This window comes from Seriola aureovittata, chromosome 1, assembly GCF_021018895.1.
Source record: "Seriola aureovittata isolate HTS-2021-v1 ecotype China chromosome 1, ASM2101889v1, whole genome shotgun sequence".
Classification (NCBI taxonomy): domain Eukaryota; kingdom Metazoa; phylum Chordata; class Actinopteri; order Carangiformes; family Carangidae; genus Seriola; species Seriola aureovittata.
The window spans coordinates 4,406,502-4,419,750 of record NC_079364.1 but is presented as its reverse complement, the minus strand read 5'-3'; the positions used below and the strand labels follow the sequence as shown (position 1 = coordinate 4,419,750).

The 13,249-nt window shown below is 41.5% G+C and overlaps 1 protein-coding gene across 2 annotated transcripts in view; it reads left to right on the top strand.

The window, feature by feature from the left end:
- prmt3 (protein arginine methyltransferase 3) overlaps positions 1-13,249 on the top strand; it is a 53,505-nt gene that overhangs the window by 23,489 nt on the left and 16,767 nt on the right. For both annotated transcript variants that reach the window (XM_056383396.1, XM_056383404.1), the window contains 3 exons: positions 1,130-1,208; positions 7,946-8,133; positions 10,162-10,248. In XM_056383396.1, the coding sequence (XP_056239371.1) occupies positions 1,130-1,208; positions 7,946-8,133; positions 10,162-10,248 (354 nt within the window). The remainder of the gene's footprint in view (positions 1-1,129; positions 1,209-7,945; positions 8,134-10,161; positions 10,249-13,249) is intronic.

Here is a 13,249-nt window from a genome sequence, read left to right as displayed (position 1 = left end):
TCATACGAATGCGCACACACACACACACACACACACACACACACACACTCACACTCACTCACTCTTAATCTCCTGCCCTGGCCCTCACCTCTCCTTGTCCCTCTTTCCCTTCACTGAAGAAAAATCAGACATATTTGATTCTTAAACATAACTAAGCTATCGTGAATGAGTTCACACTACAAATTTCATCAGTTGTATCACTGTGTAGCCGCTTATTTTCTTGCTCAGATGGGTGCAGCTCTCCAAATACACTGGTAGCGAGCCATTTCCCAAATATTCCCAAACTTACAAATATAGAATACACCATGATAGCACTAAAGATTTGTTATCACATTGATTTCTCATTGTTGTTTTAGCATTTTCATGAGTTATGTCCAGGTGAAGGCATTTATTGTGAGAAAAAAATTATATCCAGATTGAAAACTGAATATGTTGCGTTTCGTTATGCTTGTGTTTTCATCCTGAAGCACAGATCTGAAAGCACTGTTGGGTTTTTTTGTTCCTGAAGGAGGCAGTCAGTGTCACAGCTCACAGAAGTTAGAGTAAAATGCGCATGTAGGGATTTTGCTCCACCTCCTTGTCCCTGATGGAGATGTGCCGTCCCATAAGTTTTGAACCAGCCCAGATGTTGTGCTCACAAATAACATATTGAAGGGGCCAGCGTTGCAGCTCGAGCTCACACGATTGGTCGGGTTTTCTGGTTGAAGGGCTGGTAGGTGGAAAAAGCCATTTGTCAGCAGTATCTGCCACTCAGGTCGAAGCCTAAAAGATGTGGACAAAACTCAATTTCAGCATTAATGAAATAATACCACGGTTAATGTGCCGTTTACTGGAGCAGAACACGAGGTCAGCCCAGGGTCAAACCTTTGGATGCAGGGCGGCAGACCACGTGGGCACATCACTCAATTCACAGTCACTGCTAATTCACATTTTCACCCTGGTGATGTTGGATTAAAAAATAATTGAATTGTCCAGCAGTTCTGTAGCCGTCTCCTGGCCTGCATTTATTACATGCCTGGAACTGTCGAAGGCAGCAGGTGATGCTGAATGAGAAGCTGCTTTTGTCTTTTGTTCAGTGAACTTTTTCCATAAGAAGCTGAGATAGTAACTTGTATTTCCTCTCTTCCAGGGTTACTTCCTGCTGTTTGAGTCCATGTTGGACTCAGTCCTGTACGCCAGAGACCTCTACTTGGCTGACGGTGGCTCAGGTAGGTCACATATTCTTTCTCCTGTCCTCACCACAGAATCCAGATCACGCAAAGGATAGTTTGGTTAGATTAGAATCTATGTGTTGGTCAGAATTAGCTTTTGATACTCATATATTCATTTTCTCATATAAATAAACCTTTTTTTTTTTTTTTTTCCAAATATCAGATTTCACAGAAACTCCCTTCTCCACAGAAAATTTGTTTTCAGTAATGTTTTGTGAAATCATTTTTAATTTTAAGAGTGATGAAATACTGGCGATCAACCAAAGTGGCATGTGGGAGGTGGGAGGGGGGGTGTCAAGGGGTGTGTGTTTCTGCTATAGTGTCACTGCGAGCCAAACTCACCTTCCCACCAGTGTGAAAATTTACAGTAAATACAGACTCTCTTGGGTGCGCTCCAAAACCTGACCAGTACAGAGCAGCTTTGTGCCAACTGGCCATGGTTTGCACTCTGTTCCACTTCAGCACACCTGAATCAAGAGCTCCATGCCGAATGTACAAACAGCATTGTAAACAATACAGATTAATAAATACATATGCAATGTGCTGATTCAAATGAAACAGGTAGTGTCTCTGCCAACAATAAAGAGAAGTCAAAAGACTAAACTCAGATTTACAACAGCATTTCCACTGCCTCCTGCTGTTTAATCATCAGCTGATAGCGATTCAACCTCAGACCTTATGTGCTGCCTGTTCTCCATTTTAAGCGAGTTTCCCTGGACTTGCCGGCGCGACCAAATGGAGAACAGCTTGTGAAAATGTATGATCAAATGGGACAGCTCAGCTTTTTATGGAAGTATTTCTGTGCCATCTGAGTTTGAATATGAATTTCTAAGATTGAATTTTTTCAGTATCAAAATCAGACTTTGAATTTTAAAAACCATCAAATTTCTAGCACTGAATTTTTTTTTGCCTCTGAATTTTTTTCAATGTTGAAATAAATTCAGTCTAAAAAAATTCAACCTCAAAAAATTCAACATCTCAAAAAATTCAACATCTCAAAAAATTCAACCTCAAAAAATTCAACCTCAAAAGAACCAGACTCAACATCCGGGTCACCAGGGAGAAGCAATCGATCCCTGTCTCAATTAAGCCAACGTCCAGCCAATCATCTTACGGTCATCTGACACCCACCCAAGTAGGACAGACCGGTCCAGCCATGGCCACGAACGCAGGTGATGGTGCTTCGGTGAGTCTGTTTACTTTATTTGTTTTAATGAAGTGGCGTTCGTGAAAACTGCGTTAGTAGTAACTGTTAAGGATTCTCATTCAAACTCCACTTCAGTACAGCTTCCATTATTGCTTTATTTTCCATAACGACCGCTGGAACACACAAAGGAAAAGTTGTATATCCGGTAATCATGGTACCGAAAATGCAGGTACCGACGTATTTTTTGCACCTCGACATCAACTTGGTACCGAAGTATCGGTTCTCGTGACAACCCGTAGCTGTATGAAAACAATAACTAATGAGACAAAATAGACGCGCGAATGGAAACATATAATTCTGGGCCACAGTGGTCTATAACAGTTGTTTAAGGAGCGCAGTCCGAGGAATAAATACTCAGAAATGATCTGTTTCATTTTAATAAGGAGTATGGAAAAATATGGGAAATGGGATCGTTCAGTCAAAGAGGAGCTGATGAATGCAGCTTCTGGTAAGCAGGCTGGGCTAAATACAGGTAAAGCAAGGAGGGTAGGTCAGCTAACGGGAGGACTGGTGGGTATAGACTGGTTTGTTGCTTGTAGCCGTTTGTCAACAGCTGCCATTACTAACTTAGAGCAACCACGATATGCTGTCACCCACTGTTTCCCACAGAAAAAAATAAAATAAAAAATAAACAGCGTTTCACCATCTACCATCTCTGCCAGTCAGCCCCTGCACCTGCCGTCTCTAATTGTACAGTGTTAAAATTACCCCCTCCCCTTCTTCTAAAATCCTGAGGGAAACACTGTCACCAGTTAACACTATCACGGTTTAATAGCCTACTTACAGTTAGCTAGTTACTAACGCAGTTTTCACGAACGCCACCTCATTAAAACAAATAAAGTAAACAGACTCATCGAAACACCATCACCTGCGTTCGTGGCCATGGCTGGACCGGTCTGTCCTACTTGGGTGGGTGTCAGATGACCGTAAGATGATTGGCTGGACGTTGGCTTAATTGAGACAGGGATCGATTGCTTCTCCGTGGTGACCCGGATGTTGAGTCTGGTTCTTTTGAGGTTGAATTTTTTGAGGTTGAATTTTTTGAGGTTGAATTTTTTGAGGTTGAATTTTTTGAGATGTTGAATTTTTTGAGGTTGAATTTTTTGAGATGTTGAATTTTTTGAGATATTGAATTTTTTTAGACTGAATTTTTTGAGGTTGAATTTTTTTAGACTGAATTTATTTCAACATTGAAAAAAATTCAGAGGCAAAAAAAAATTCAGTGCTAGAAATTTGATGGTTTTTAAAATTCAAAGTCTGATTTTGATACTGAAAAAATTCAATCTTAGAAATTCATATTCAAACTCAGATGGCACAGAAATACTTCCATAGCTTTTCAGCAAACATTAAATTTACAAAGGAGGTAATTTGTCTAACTCTAGTTTTCAACCCCAAAAAGGTTTTTCTCTGCAAATCTTATAATATTTGTACTATTGATGAAATGAATCCACATGTTGTGTATATGCATGTGTTAGCAACTCAACAAAGGAATATTTGGTGGGGCAGGGCGGAGTGATACTGAGGTCAGATTTACCTGAAATTTAACCTGCCAGCAGGGAGACACCTTGTAATAATCCCTTGGTTATTAAAAGTAACACGTGGGAATTAATGGAGTGTTTTCCTCTATTTCCCACTGGCTGTGTCAAATTGCACATGGGTCTATACAAGCAGCAAACATTGCAGTACTTCCCTTGATTTATACAATCCAATCCAAGCAAAGCCGGAAATGTATGAAGGATTTTTGTTTATTATCTTCACTTGAAAGAGGCGGTGCTCAGAGGTGGTGCAACAAACAGCTGAATGGGAATGGTCCAGTCAGCGGGGAGGCTCAGCAGCTCACCTCAAGCTGACACACAGCTGTTTTAAAGACAACATGTCTCCTGTACGGCTGGCGTGAAGGATGGGCGAAGAGGAGAGACATGGATACAGTAGCTGAGTTTGGCGTCTGAGTTTTCACACTTTGCCTCAGTGGCAACCTGGCAGTGTTGGTTTGACTTCATGCTGCTTGACATGTTGTTGTACTCCTGTTTTATTTTGTCTCATTTAATGCGTCGTGTAACCAAAGATATTAGAAGCAAAAGATAGAAGATGGATATTTGAAATGAGGTTTTTGAGTCAAAATAATGAAACCCTATGGTGCACTAAGACTACTGCTTGACACGTATGGAAAGACCCTTGCTCTTCAGGGATTTTCCTTTGTGCGTGTTTGTGTGCATGTCAGTCTCCGGTGTCATCCCACCGCTGCCACGGACCAGATTTAATGGCTTGTGCCAAATGTGACCCAACTAAGGAACGGTTCCACCACATTGCCTTTAGTCGCTCCTTGGGACGTGAGGGAGAGGTCACACTCACCTATAGAGACAGATCTGTTAGCGAGGGAGATTGGACAGGCGAAGGTGCGACCTGAGCGAGTCAGAAAGTGACAGGTCAGAGGACACCATATGGTTCGTCATTAGCCTTTAACCTTGACGCTCCCAACACGGGCTTCTCTCACTGGATCTACTGCCAGGGAGCATTGTGGGAAGTATTATGAAAACAAAGAAAAGTAGTCCAGCAGCACCATAGACTTGAACAAGTGGAGCACTGGGCTCTAATCATGGTGTAATATGGAACCAGGAAATCTTTTTAAGCTTGACATCCTAAAACATAGTCCTGACACTATGTCTATTTAAATAGCATATAGTCCGGGGGCTATGGATCCTCTCTGGTCCTGCCCCTGCTGCTGTACTATTGCTGAAGTGACTTCTAGAATAACATATATAAGCATTTTGTTGTTTGGTTTTTTTTGTTGTTGTTTTTATTATTTTGAATTGAAATTAGTTTTAAGGTCAGTATAGCTGTTGTTGTTATAGCAGTGTCCAGGGATTCAGGTCTTGGCATTGGCCAGTGTTGCATTCTCACCTACTGGACATATTGTGTTTGCTTAAGGCGAGGGGTGACGCCTGGGTAGAGCGTACAGGAGGCAGGATAGAGGCGTCATCGGCAGGCCCACTCGCTCGTTGTGAATTCTCCAGACTACTACTAGGGAGCTGGCAGGGTAAAGTCCATTTAATGTCCTGTCCAACTAATTCGGACATTTGCGTTCTCACATACGGCTCCTCAGGGTAATGTCGAGATAGGTTCAGGGTTGCAATGCAACGTGTGAAAGCACTGTGAGAGGCTGAGAATTTCACTAATTTGATAAATTCTGTTTACTTCTCATGGCTAATTCAGCATGCATGCGTGCATGGTGCCAGGAACTAAAAAGAGGTTAGTTACCTGTGTCTGTACTGGAGCCTCCTCCATATTATTATTTTTGTTCAGAGGTAAACATGCCCCAGGCAGTATTTATGTGCAAATCTGTGAAGCAGAATATTCCTGCATTTCTGCACAGCCAGACTGCACCTTAATGTAACAGCCACAACAAAGGCCTGTACCTTAACTTAATTTATCTAATGTTGATCTTAATACAGTAATTGTGTCACATTACATTTATCAACTTCTGTTCTTAAGTATATTTCAGTGTGTGTGTGTGCACGTGGCTGTGCTGAGTTATTAGTACAGCCCTGCAGTACTGCTGCTGTATGTGTGTTTAAGCTACATTAGAAGAGAGTTACAGCGGCTCCCTCATTCTCCCCACTACATTAACCTCCCCTCCATCCTTAAATGTGTCCCTGCATGCCTGGCACAGCACAGCGTCCAGGGAAAAGGGATCGGTTTTGTCCCATGCCCCCTCCCACACCGTCTTTCCCTCTTTCACAGCCGACCAATGGGGGAGATGGAGAGAGCAAGAGAAGAGGGTGGAAAGGGGGGGTGCATGACAAACGGGCTGTGAGCAGCGAGTCGAGAAGGACGCAGATGTCAAAGCCATGAATCTGGGGACGCCCGTGTACCCCCCCCCCCTCCTTCTTCCCCTTCGTCTTTCTCCCTCTCCATCCACACCACAGCACCCCCCCCCCCCCTCCCCCCGCTCGCCTATTCGTCTCTCTGTCTCTATTTCTTTTTCAGTGTGTCTCACAGACGGGTCTGTCCCAATTCTGCCCAATCAGCAGCCCCCCCCCCCCACCTGGCCCTCATAATTACTCACTTGGTTCAGTAATCAGAGTAAAATGAAGTGACAAATCTGCTGTTTGCGTGTCAATGTGTGTGTCAATATGTGTGTGCACAGTCATTAGGTATTGTGACACTCACAGGGTCACAAGTAGGCTTCAGCTAATAATGAGAGGCCATGAGTTGCCCATCACTGAGCTGTCACCATCCATTCACACATTTTATGGTCCAGTGTGTTATATCAGACTTCGTACTAACACGCATGCCAGGCAAAAAATATAAATTTTCCTCATTGGAAGGCTTGAATTTTTTAAATAATAGAAAGTTTGTGGTTTGCTCCTTTATATCTGCTATATAATTGAAGTTTGTTAGTCTGAGGTTTTTATGGCTGAAAAGTATCAAAATGTTCACGGAAACGTCTCAAACCGCTCCTGCTTGTTTCTCTGCCATTCATCACATGTTCCTAAAATGTGGGTAGCCATAAGATATAGATACACTGGCTCTATTTGAAAGCTCAGGTTTGTGTCTGTGCTGTGTGTGTGAGAGGAAACTAATCAGCTTGTTAGATATAGATGAACGTAGCATCTGGTAAGCTAATGCACATTGCTAATTGCTGTTGCTTCATGCCTGTTGGCTACAGATTATTTGATATCATATTTTTCTTCTAAGCATTATTGCTACTGCTAACTTCTTACTGTGACTATGTCGTATCGATGCTGTTAACCGTTTAAGGCCGACTGCTGTTGCTTCTGCTAATTCTTTCCTATTTTCTATCTGCCACGTATGCAGATATTTGTTTCTGACTCTCCTGTTATGATAAATCTGTATGGGTGTAGTCTAAACTCGAGCTTAGGCCCTAGGCCTCTGTGTTGGCTAATGTTACTTCACAGTAGGAATACCAATGGCTCCAAGCATCTCAGCTCTGGCTTAATCACCAAGCGTATTAACCAAAGAAATCTATTCAGATGTGAAAATGCAATGAAAAGACATTAAGGCTCATGTTTAATGCTCATTTTCAGTCTTGGATAATGTTCACTCAGTAGTCAGTGTTATGTAATATGATGAGCGACAATAATCGCTGCCTATATATATATATATATATATATATATATATATATATATATATATCATAGAGTGTAAAGTATGAAAGTAGGACACAATGGTCATCAGGGTTTGTTTTGTGCACATGTGATGGATACAGTCATTACAGCAGCTTCATGAAATTGATGCAAAGCTCCACACCCACCAGATATTAAGGCCTTTTGATTAAATTTGTCGAATGGTTTGTAAGCCATTACATTTGTTGATATTAAGCACCTCTCACCACCTTTTCTTTTTAGTTATCATTAATGGACTTTTATTTTGAACAAAATAAATTCCTGAACAGATTCACTCATAGTGAATCCACACACACACACACACACACACACACACACACACACACACACTGCTTGTTAAGTTGAAAAGTTGACTCCCTGCTCTTTTCGTTTCTCCACAGTCTATCCAGACCTTTGTAATATCAGCCTGGCAGCACTGGGTGACACACAGAAGCACCAAGACCGCATTGCATTCTGGGACGACGTGTATGGCTTCAACATGGCATGCATGAAGAAGGCTGTGGTGCCTGAGGCTATGGTCGAAGTGGTGAGAGCAGATACCCAAATCTCTGAGCCGACAGTCATACAGGTAAACATGCTTATAGGCTACTGCCACAACCTAAGGTGTCATTGCTTTGGAAGATTGTAACATTACAGAGTTTAAATTCCAAGTAGCAAAAGTATTAAGTGTTTCTAAAATTACAATGAAGTGCAAGAGGGCGACGTGTCCTCATTATTTGACATATTACTGGTTGTTTATTGTTTTATGCTGTTTTCTGCATTTGTATGAAATAGGGGAAAATAAAAAAGAAGTTTAACTTGCATTACCTAATACTAGTGTGTCAGTAGTGTATAATTTTACCACTTCAGGTCTGTTAAAATATTCAGATCAAACAATCAGAGAGGAAACCAGTGCTCACAAATCAAGGGATCCAAGGTGTAGTTGAAAAAAAGAAAGAAAACATTTGTTATTTATGAAACAGCTTAGGAAATTTAGAAACATAATAGAACAGTTTTTAAATTAAGCTTAAGCCTTTGTCTCAAAAGTAAAAATTCATGTCATCTGTGGATGACACTAACTGCCCAATATCTGGTAATTAAAACCTGTATCGGATGGATTTATTGGTAAAACAGTTTGTCAGTCCAATCGTGTGTGTGTGTGTGTGTGTGTGTGTGTGTGTGTGTGTGTGTGTGTGTGTGTGTGTGTGTGTGTGTGTGTGTGTGTGTGTGTGTGTGTGTGTGTGTGTGTGTGCGCGACAACACACACACATACACATCACAAACAGGGGAAATAGAGTTTGTGGGGCCCAAGCTGTTAGGGCAGAGACAGAGAAGGAGAGCAGGAGTTAGCTGTAGAGAAAGAGAGAGATAGGGCCCTGAAGATAGGTAGGTGTGTGTGTGTGTGTGTGTATGTGTGTGTGCACGTGTAGTGATGCTGTAGCGCTGGGTGATTGATCTATCTAATCCTTGTTTAAGTTCCTCTTAAGGAAACTTCATTACTCTCAGCCCCCTGTGGATAGAGCAGTTTTCACTGAGCTGATGGGAGAGCACACACACACATTACGCAAAGATAAAACAAACACACACACAGTCCCACGTCTAAGAACATAGATGCCTCTTCTGAATGTTTCTGTACAGGACTGCTCTTCCCCCTTGTCTCTCATACCGCCGTGTGTTTCTTTGCCGGTTGGCCTATTTGCTAAGTAGCATGTCCTCCACCCATCTGTGGATGTGATGAATGAGGGGAGAACTTGATATAATGGAATTTGAATCCTCTAATCGATAGTTTCTCCCCTCCAGTGACAAATAGACAGCCCCTCTGCCCAAATTACATGGACTCTCATCTATTGCCTCCCGTTGATACGATCCAATAACATTCCATTAAGGCTGGCTGCTATTCCGTAAAATTGAGAGCCCTTTCGTGGAATTATATATTCCTGCAAAACAGATTTTTTTTCTCAGTGAGAACAGATAAGAATGTTAAACTAGAGGAATATTTAACTTGCAATTGAAGCTGCTTTCAACCTGCTTAATCACACAATGCGTTTCATGCTCAGTCATGGTTTTAATACTGGTTGTTGTGCTGATGTCAGTGAGTTTTATTCATCTATAAGTAAAACTCGGCCACCAGCAGAATGGCTGTGCCGTAAATCACTCCGTATTTACAATATGGTGCACTATATGTACTTTCCAAACCACCCCCACCTGCCACTCCACCATATATACTGCCTATATAATAGACACTAATGCCTCATTTAGGCAATGTTGACAGAGGAAACAGGAAAAACATCCATTATTTTGACTTGAAAATGTTTGTTCATTATTCTAAGATTGTGTTGTTGTTTTTCATTTTAGCATAAGGCTGCAACAGAACATGTGAAAAAATGTATCTGAATACTTTCTGAATGAACTGTACATCCTGTTTAGCACGTTTAGTTGTCTACTCGAGAAACCAGCTTTTTTTCGGTATATGTACTTATTTTGAAGCTTTGTGCTTATTGTTTCCTGTTTTTTTTATCTTATTTTTTTGTATTGCTTAATCACAATTCATACTGTCATCAGTGTTAATCTTTTTTTTATGGTGTGCATCATAAAATGTGTTTTTTACTTTGAACAGACGATTGACTGTAACAGAGTGTGTCTGTCTGAGCTGGAGTTCACATCAGATTTCTGCTTGAAGATAACAAACACTACAGACTGCACTGTAAGTAACACACACACATACACACACATGTTGACACTACCCACTTGCATACTGAGTGGGTAGCGTAGGACTGAGATATCCACGGTGCTATTGCTATGAGAAGAGTTTGTAAAGTTAACATTTAAAATTATATTAGAAATAAATGATTTGAAGTGCTTTGCTAATAACATTAATTTCCTCTGCAGAAATCAAGTATACCTTTGTGGCATTAGGTCTTAGCTGTGTGAGAAATATTTAATTAGCATGTCACTTTTTATACTGCAAAATTTATTTATGAATAAAAAGTATCTTTCCCAGGCGAATTTGTTTCAGTTCTACTTCAGTCCGAGTGTTAAACATAAAGGACTACACCAAAAAAAAAAAAAAAAAGACCTGAGACAAAAGTTTGAACATCCACTGGTATCGTCTGTCATTTATCAGAGATGTTGTGCGAAGGGAACAAGGCAGTACAAACAGCAAAGACATCAGTCAGGTCATGTTGATGGATTATGTTTCTGTATTTGAGAGGATGTCTGTCAGTTGATAGTTAATAGAGTTTCAAATCGAATCAGAGCAGTGAGGCTAATGTGACTTTGAATTACGTGTCATAGTGAATGTTCACAGGCTGTTTGCCCTGTCATTCTCTCAAACGCCAAAACACACTTGCTTACACAGTCACAACCCACCTCTCAACTTGGAGTCGTAAGCGCCTGCCGTGTTTGTAGATGCCTGTCCTGTTTTTTTTTGTTATTCCTTATGTTTCAACTTCCTTCCAACCTCTTGTACATGCTTTTCCCACATGTCAAAACAATATTTAACAGTATTTTAACATACTTATATGTAGGGCTGCACAATTAATCAAATTATAATCAAACTCAACATGACCAAGTGCAATATGAAAATCACAGGAGCTGCAATTTTCCTGATAAAAGTCAAATGTGCCACAACATTGTTTTGTGCGTTGTTCGCACCGTAAGCGTTGTGGTGCTACAGAGGCGCCTCGGCCTACAAATCATATTCTCCAAATGTAAAAGAACATGTTTGTTTGATACAAGATCCAACAAAAAGCACATCATCATCATCATTAAAAAGAAATAAAAAATTCAGTGAAAATGAAATGCAAAAATAACCATTCTGACTGAAATCGCAGTATCTGCCAAATAAATGTAATATGATTTTTTAATTTTTTGCATATCCCGTTTACGGTTTTCAAAAATAATTTAACCCTGTTAACCGGCAGCACTTATACTGTATCTCTGCCCAGAATCAAAATGAAACAACAGCCGACTCATTTAATTTCATCACTGAAAATAAATGCTGATCATTTACGACCTTTTTGCGAAAGTCCAATGAAAGACGTCACATGACTCATCTGAAACCTGGCCGAGTTGTGTTAAGCTGCGATGTGTAGGTCAGCCTGACCAATGACAACGCAGCACAAAACTGAAGTGTGTGTCCTCAGTAGCTGTAGGCACCAAAGCATGGAGAATGGTTTATGAGTTTATTTGGTGAGGTGCTGGCAGCCGCCATCAACCCCCCCCCAGCCATCCCCACCCACTCCCCCTGAGCTTCCTCCAGTTTCTCAGCCACATTTCTCTCTAACAGCAGCGACCTGCCGACCACAGAGCAGCCACACCACTGAGCACTGACGCTGTGCGCTGTGAGAAGTGATCTGTCTGTACGAGGAAAAAAAAAAGAAAAGAAAAGGCCATTGTGTTGGAGCAGCTTTGTGTTGTGCTGCAGTGTTACTGCACTGTCTGGTGTATTCGTTTAATGGATAATCAATAGGTGGTTATTTTCTGGCCTGTGCTCCCTGGGTAAGGCTGGTGGACTTAATGGGATTTGCAAACATCCACTCATTTTTCCTGTTTTTTCTGCTCTGTAATTGAAAGCAACCAGTTTTCTATATCTAGGACGTAAGTCCAGTCATGTTAGGGGCACGCCGCAGCAAAACAGATGATGGGATCATGAGGTGCGGAGGTTTCATATTCAGTCATGCTCTCACACTCGTGGTTTCTGGCTTTTATAATGCAGGTATTTTGTGTATAAGGTATCACTTCGCCTCCAGCATCCAGCCTGTTTTTCATAGGATTTACAGATGATTATTGACTGGCAGGAGAAGGGAGAGGTTACCATAAAGATACTGATCTGTAGTCAGTGTTGGCTGCGGCTCCTCAGTAGTTAAGGTTAGGATGTGTGAAGGGTAAACCGCTCCTGGACCAGTGCTCGGGGATCGGTGAGGAAGAGCAGCCGCTGCTCCCGTCCTGTGATGGAGCGCCTGCTTTTGTTCTCTTGTCGACAGTCCATTCATCAGCTCAGCCTGCCTAACCTTGCATTAAATGAACAGCACAACCCCTGCGTCTGCGCCGTTCACGCACAAGACAAATCCTCTTGCTTTTGCTTTATTTTATCCCTCCTTGCCTCCCTTTTACATTTCACATGCTCTGCACCTTGCATGCATTGTGTCTGCAATTGCAAACTGAAGCCACATGCAGAATGTATATGTGCTGAAACATTCATTAAATATTGGATCAGAAATTCTCTCAGGGCATCTGTTTCCCCAGCTCCATGATCCATTTACCTCAACTGTAGATCAGGTAGCAAAAATGCCTCAACCGCTCCTAAAGGCTGAACATGATGTATGCTGATAGCATGGCAGGAGAGAATAAGTTTCTGTCTGTAATTAATTTTAACACCTCTGTGTCACTGCTGCTGACGTAGCTACTGTAGTGCTACAGTCTCTGCAATCCATCTTTAACCCGCTTTCCATCAAATTTAAATTGTGTGGGGTGGCGATGGCCTTCTGGACTGACGGAGAAGACACTCGTCAACTTCAAGGGCGATTTTCAGCACATTAGGAAGGGAATTGTTAATGGAAAAATCCACTCTCACGAATTTAACTCTCAACAGAGGATCAGTACATAGCGTTCAGAGTTGGAATATCAGCTGACTGTCAACAACAACTGCTTTGGCAGACTACTAGTTTACTACTAACAGATGTTAGACATATTGATCTATGTTA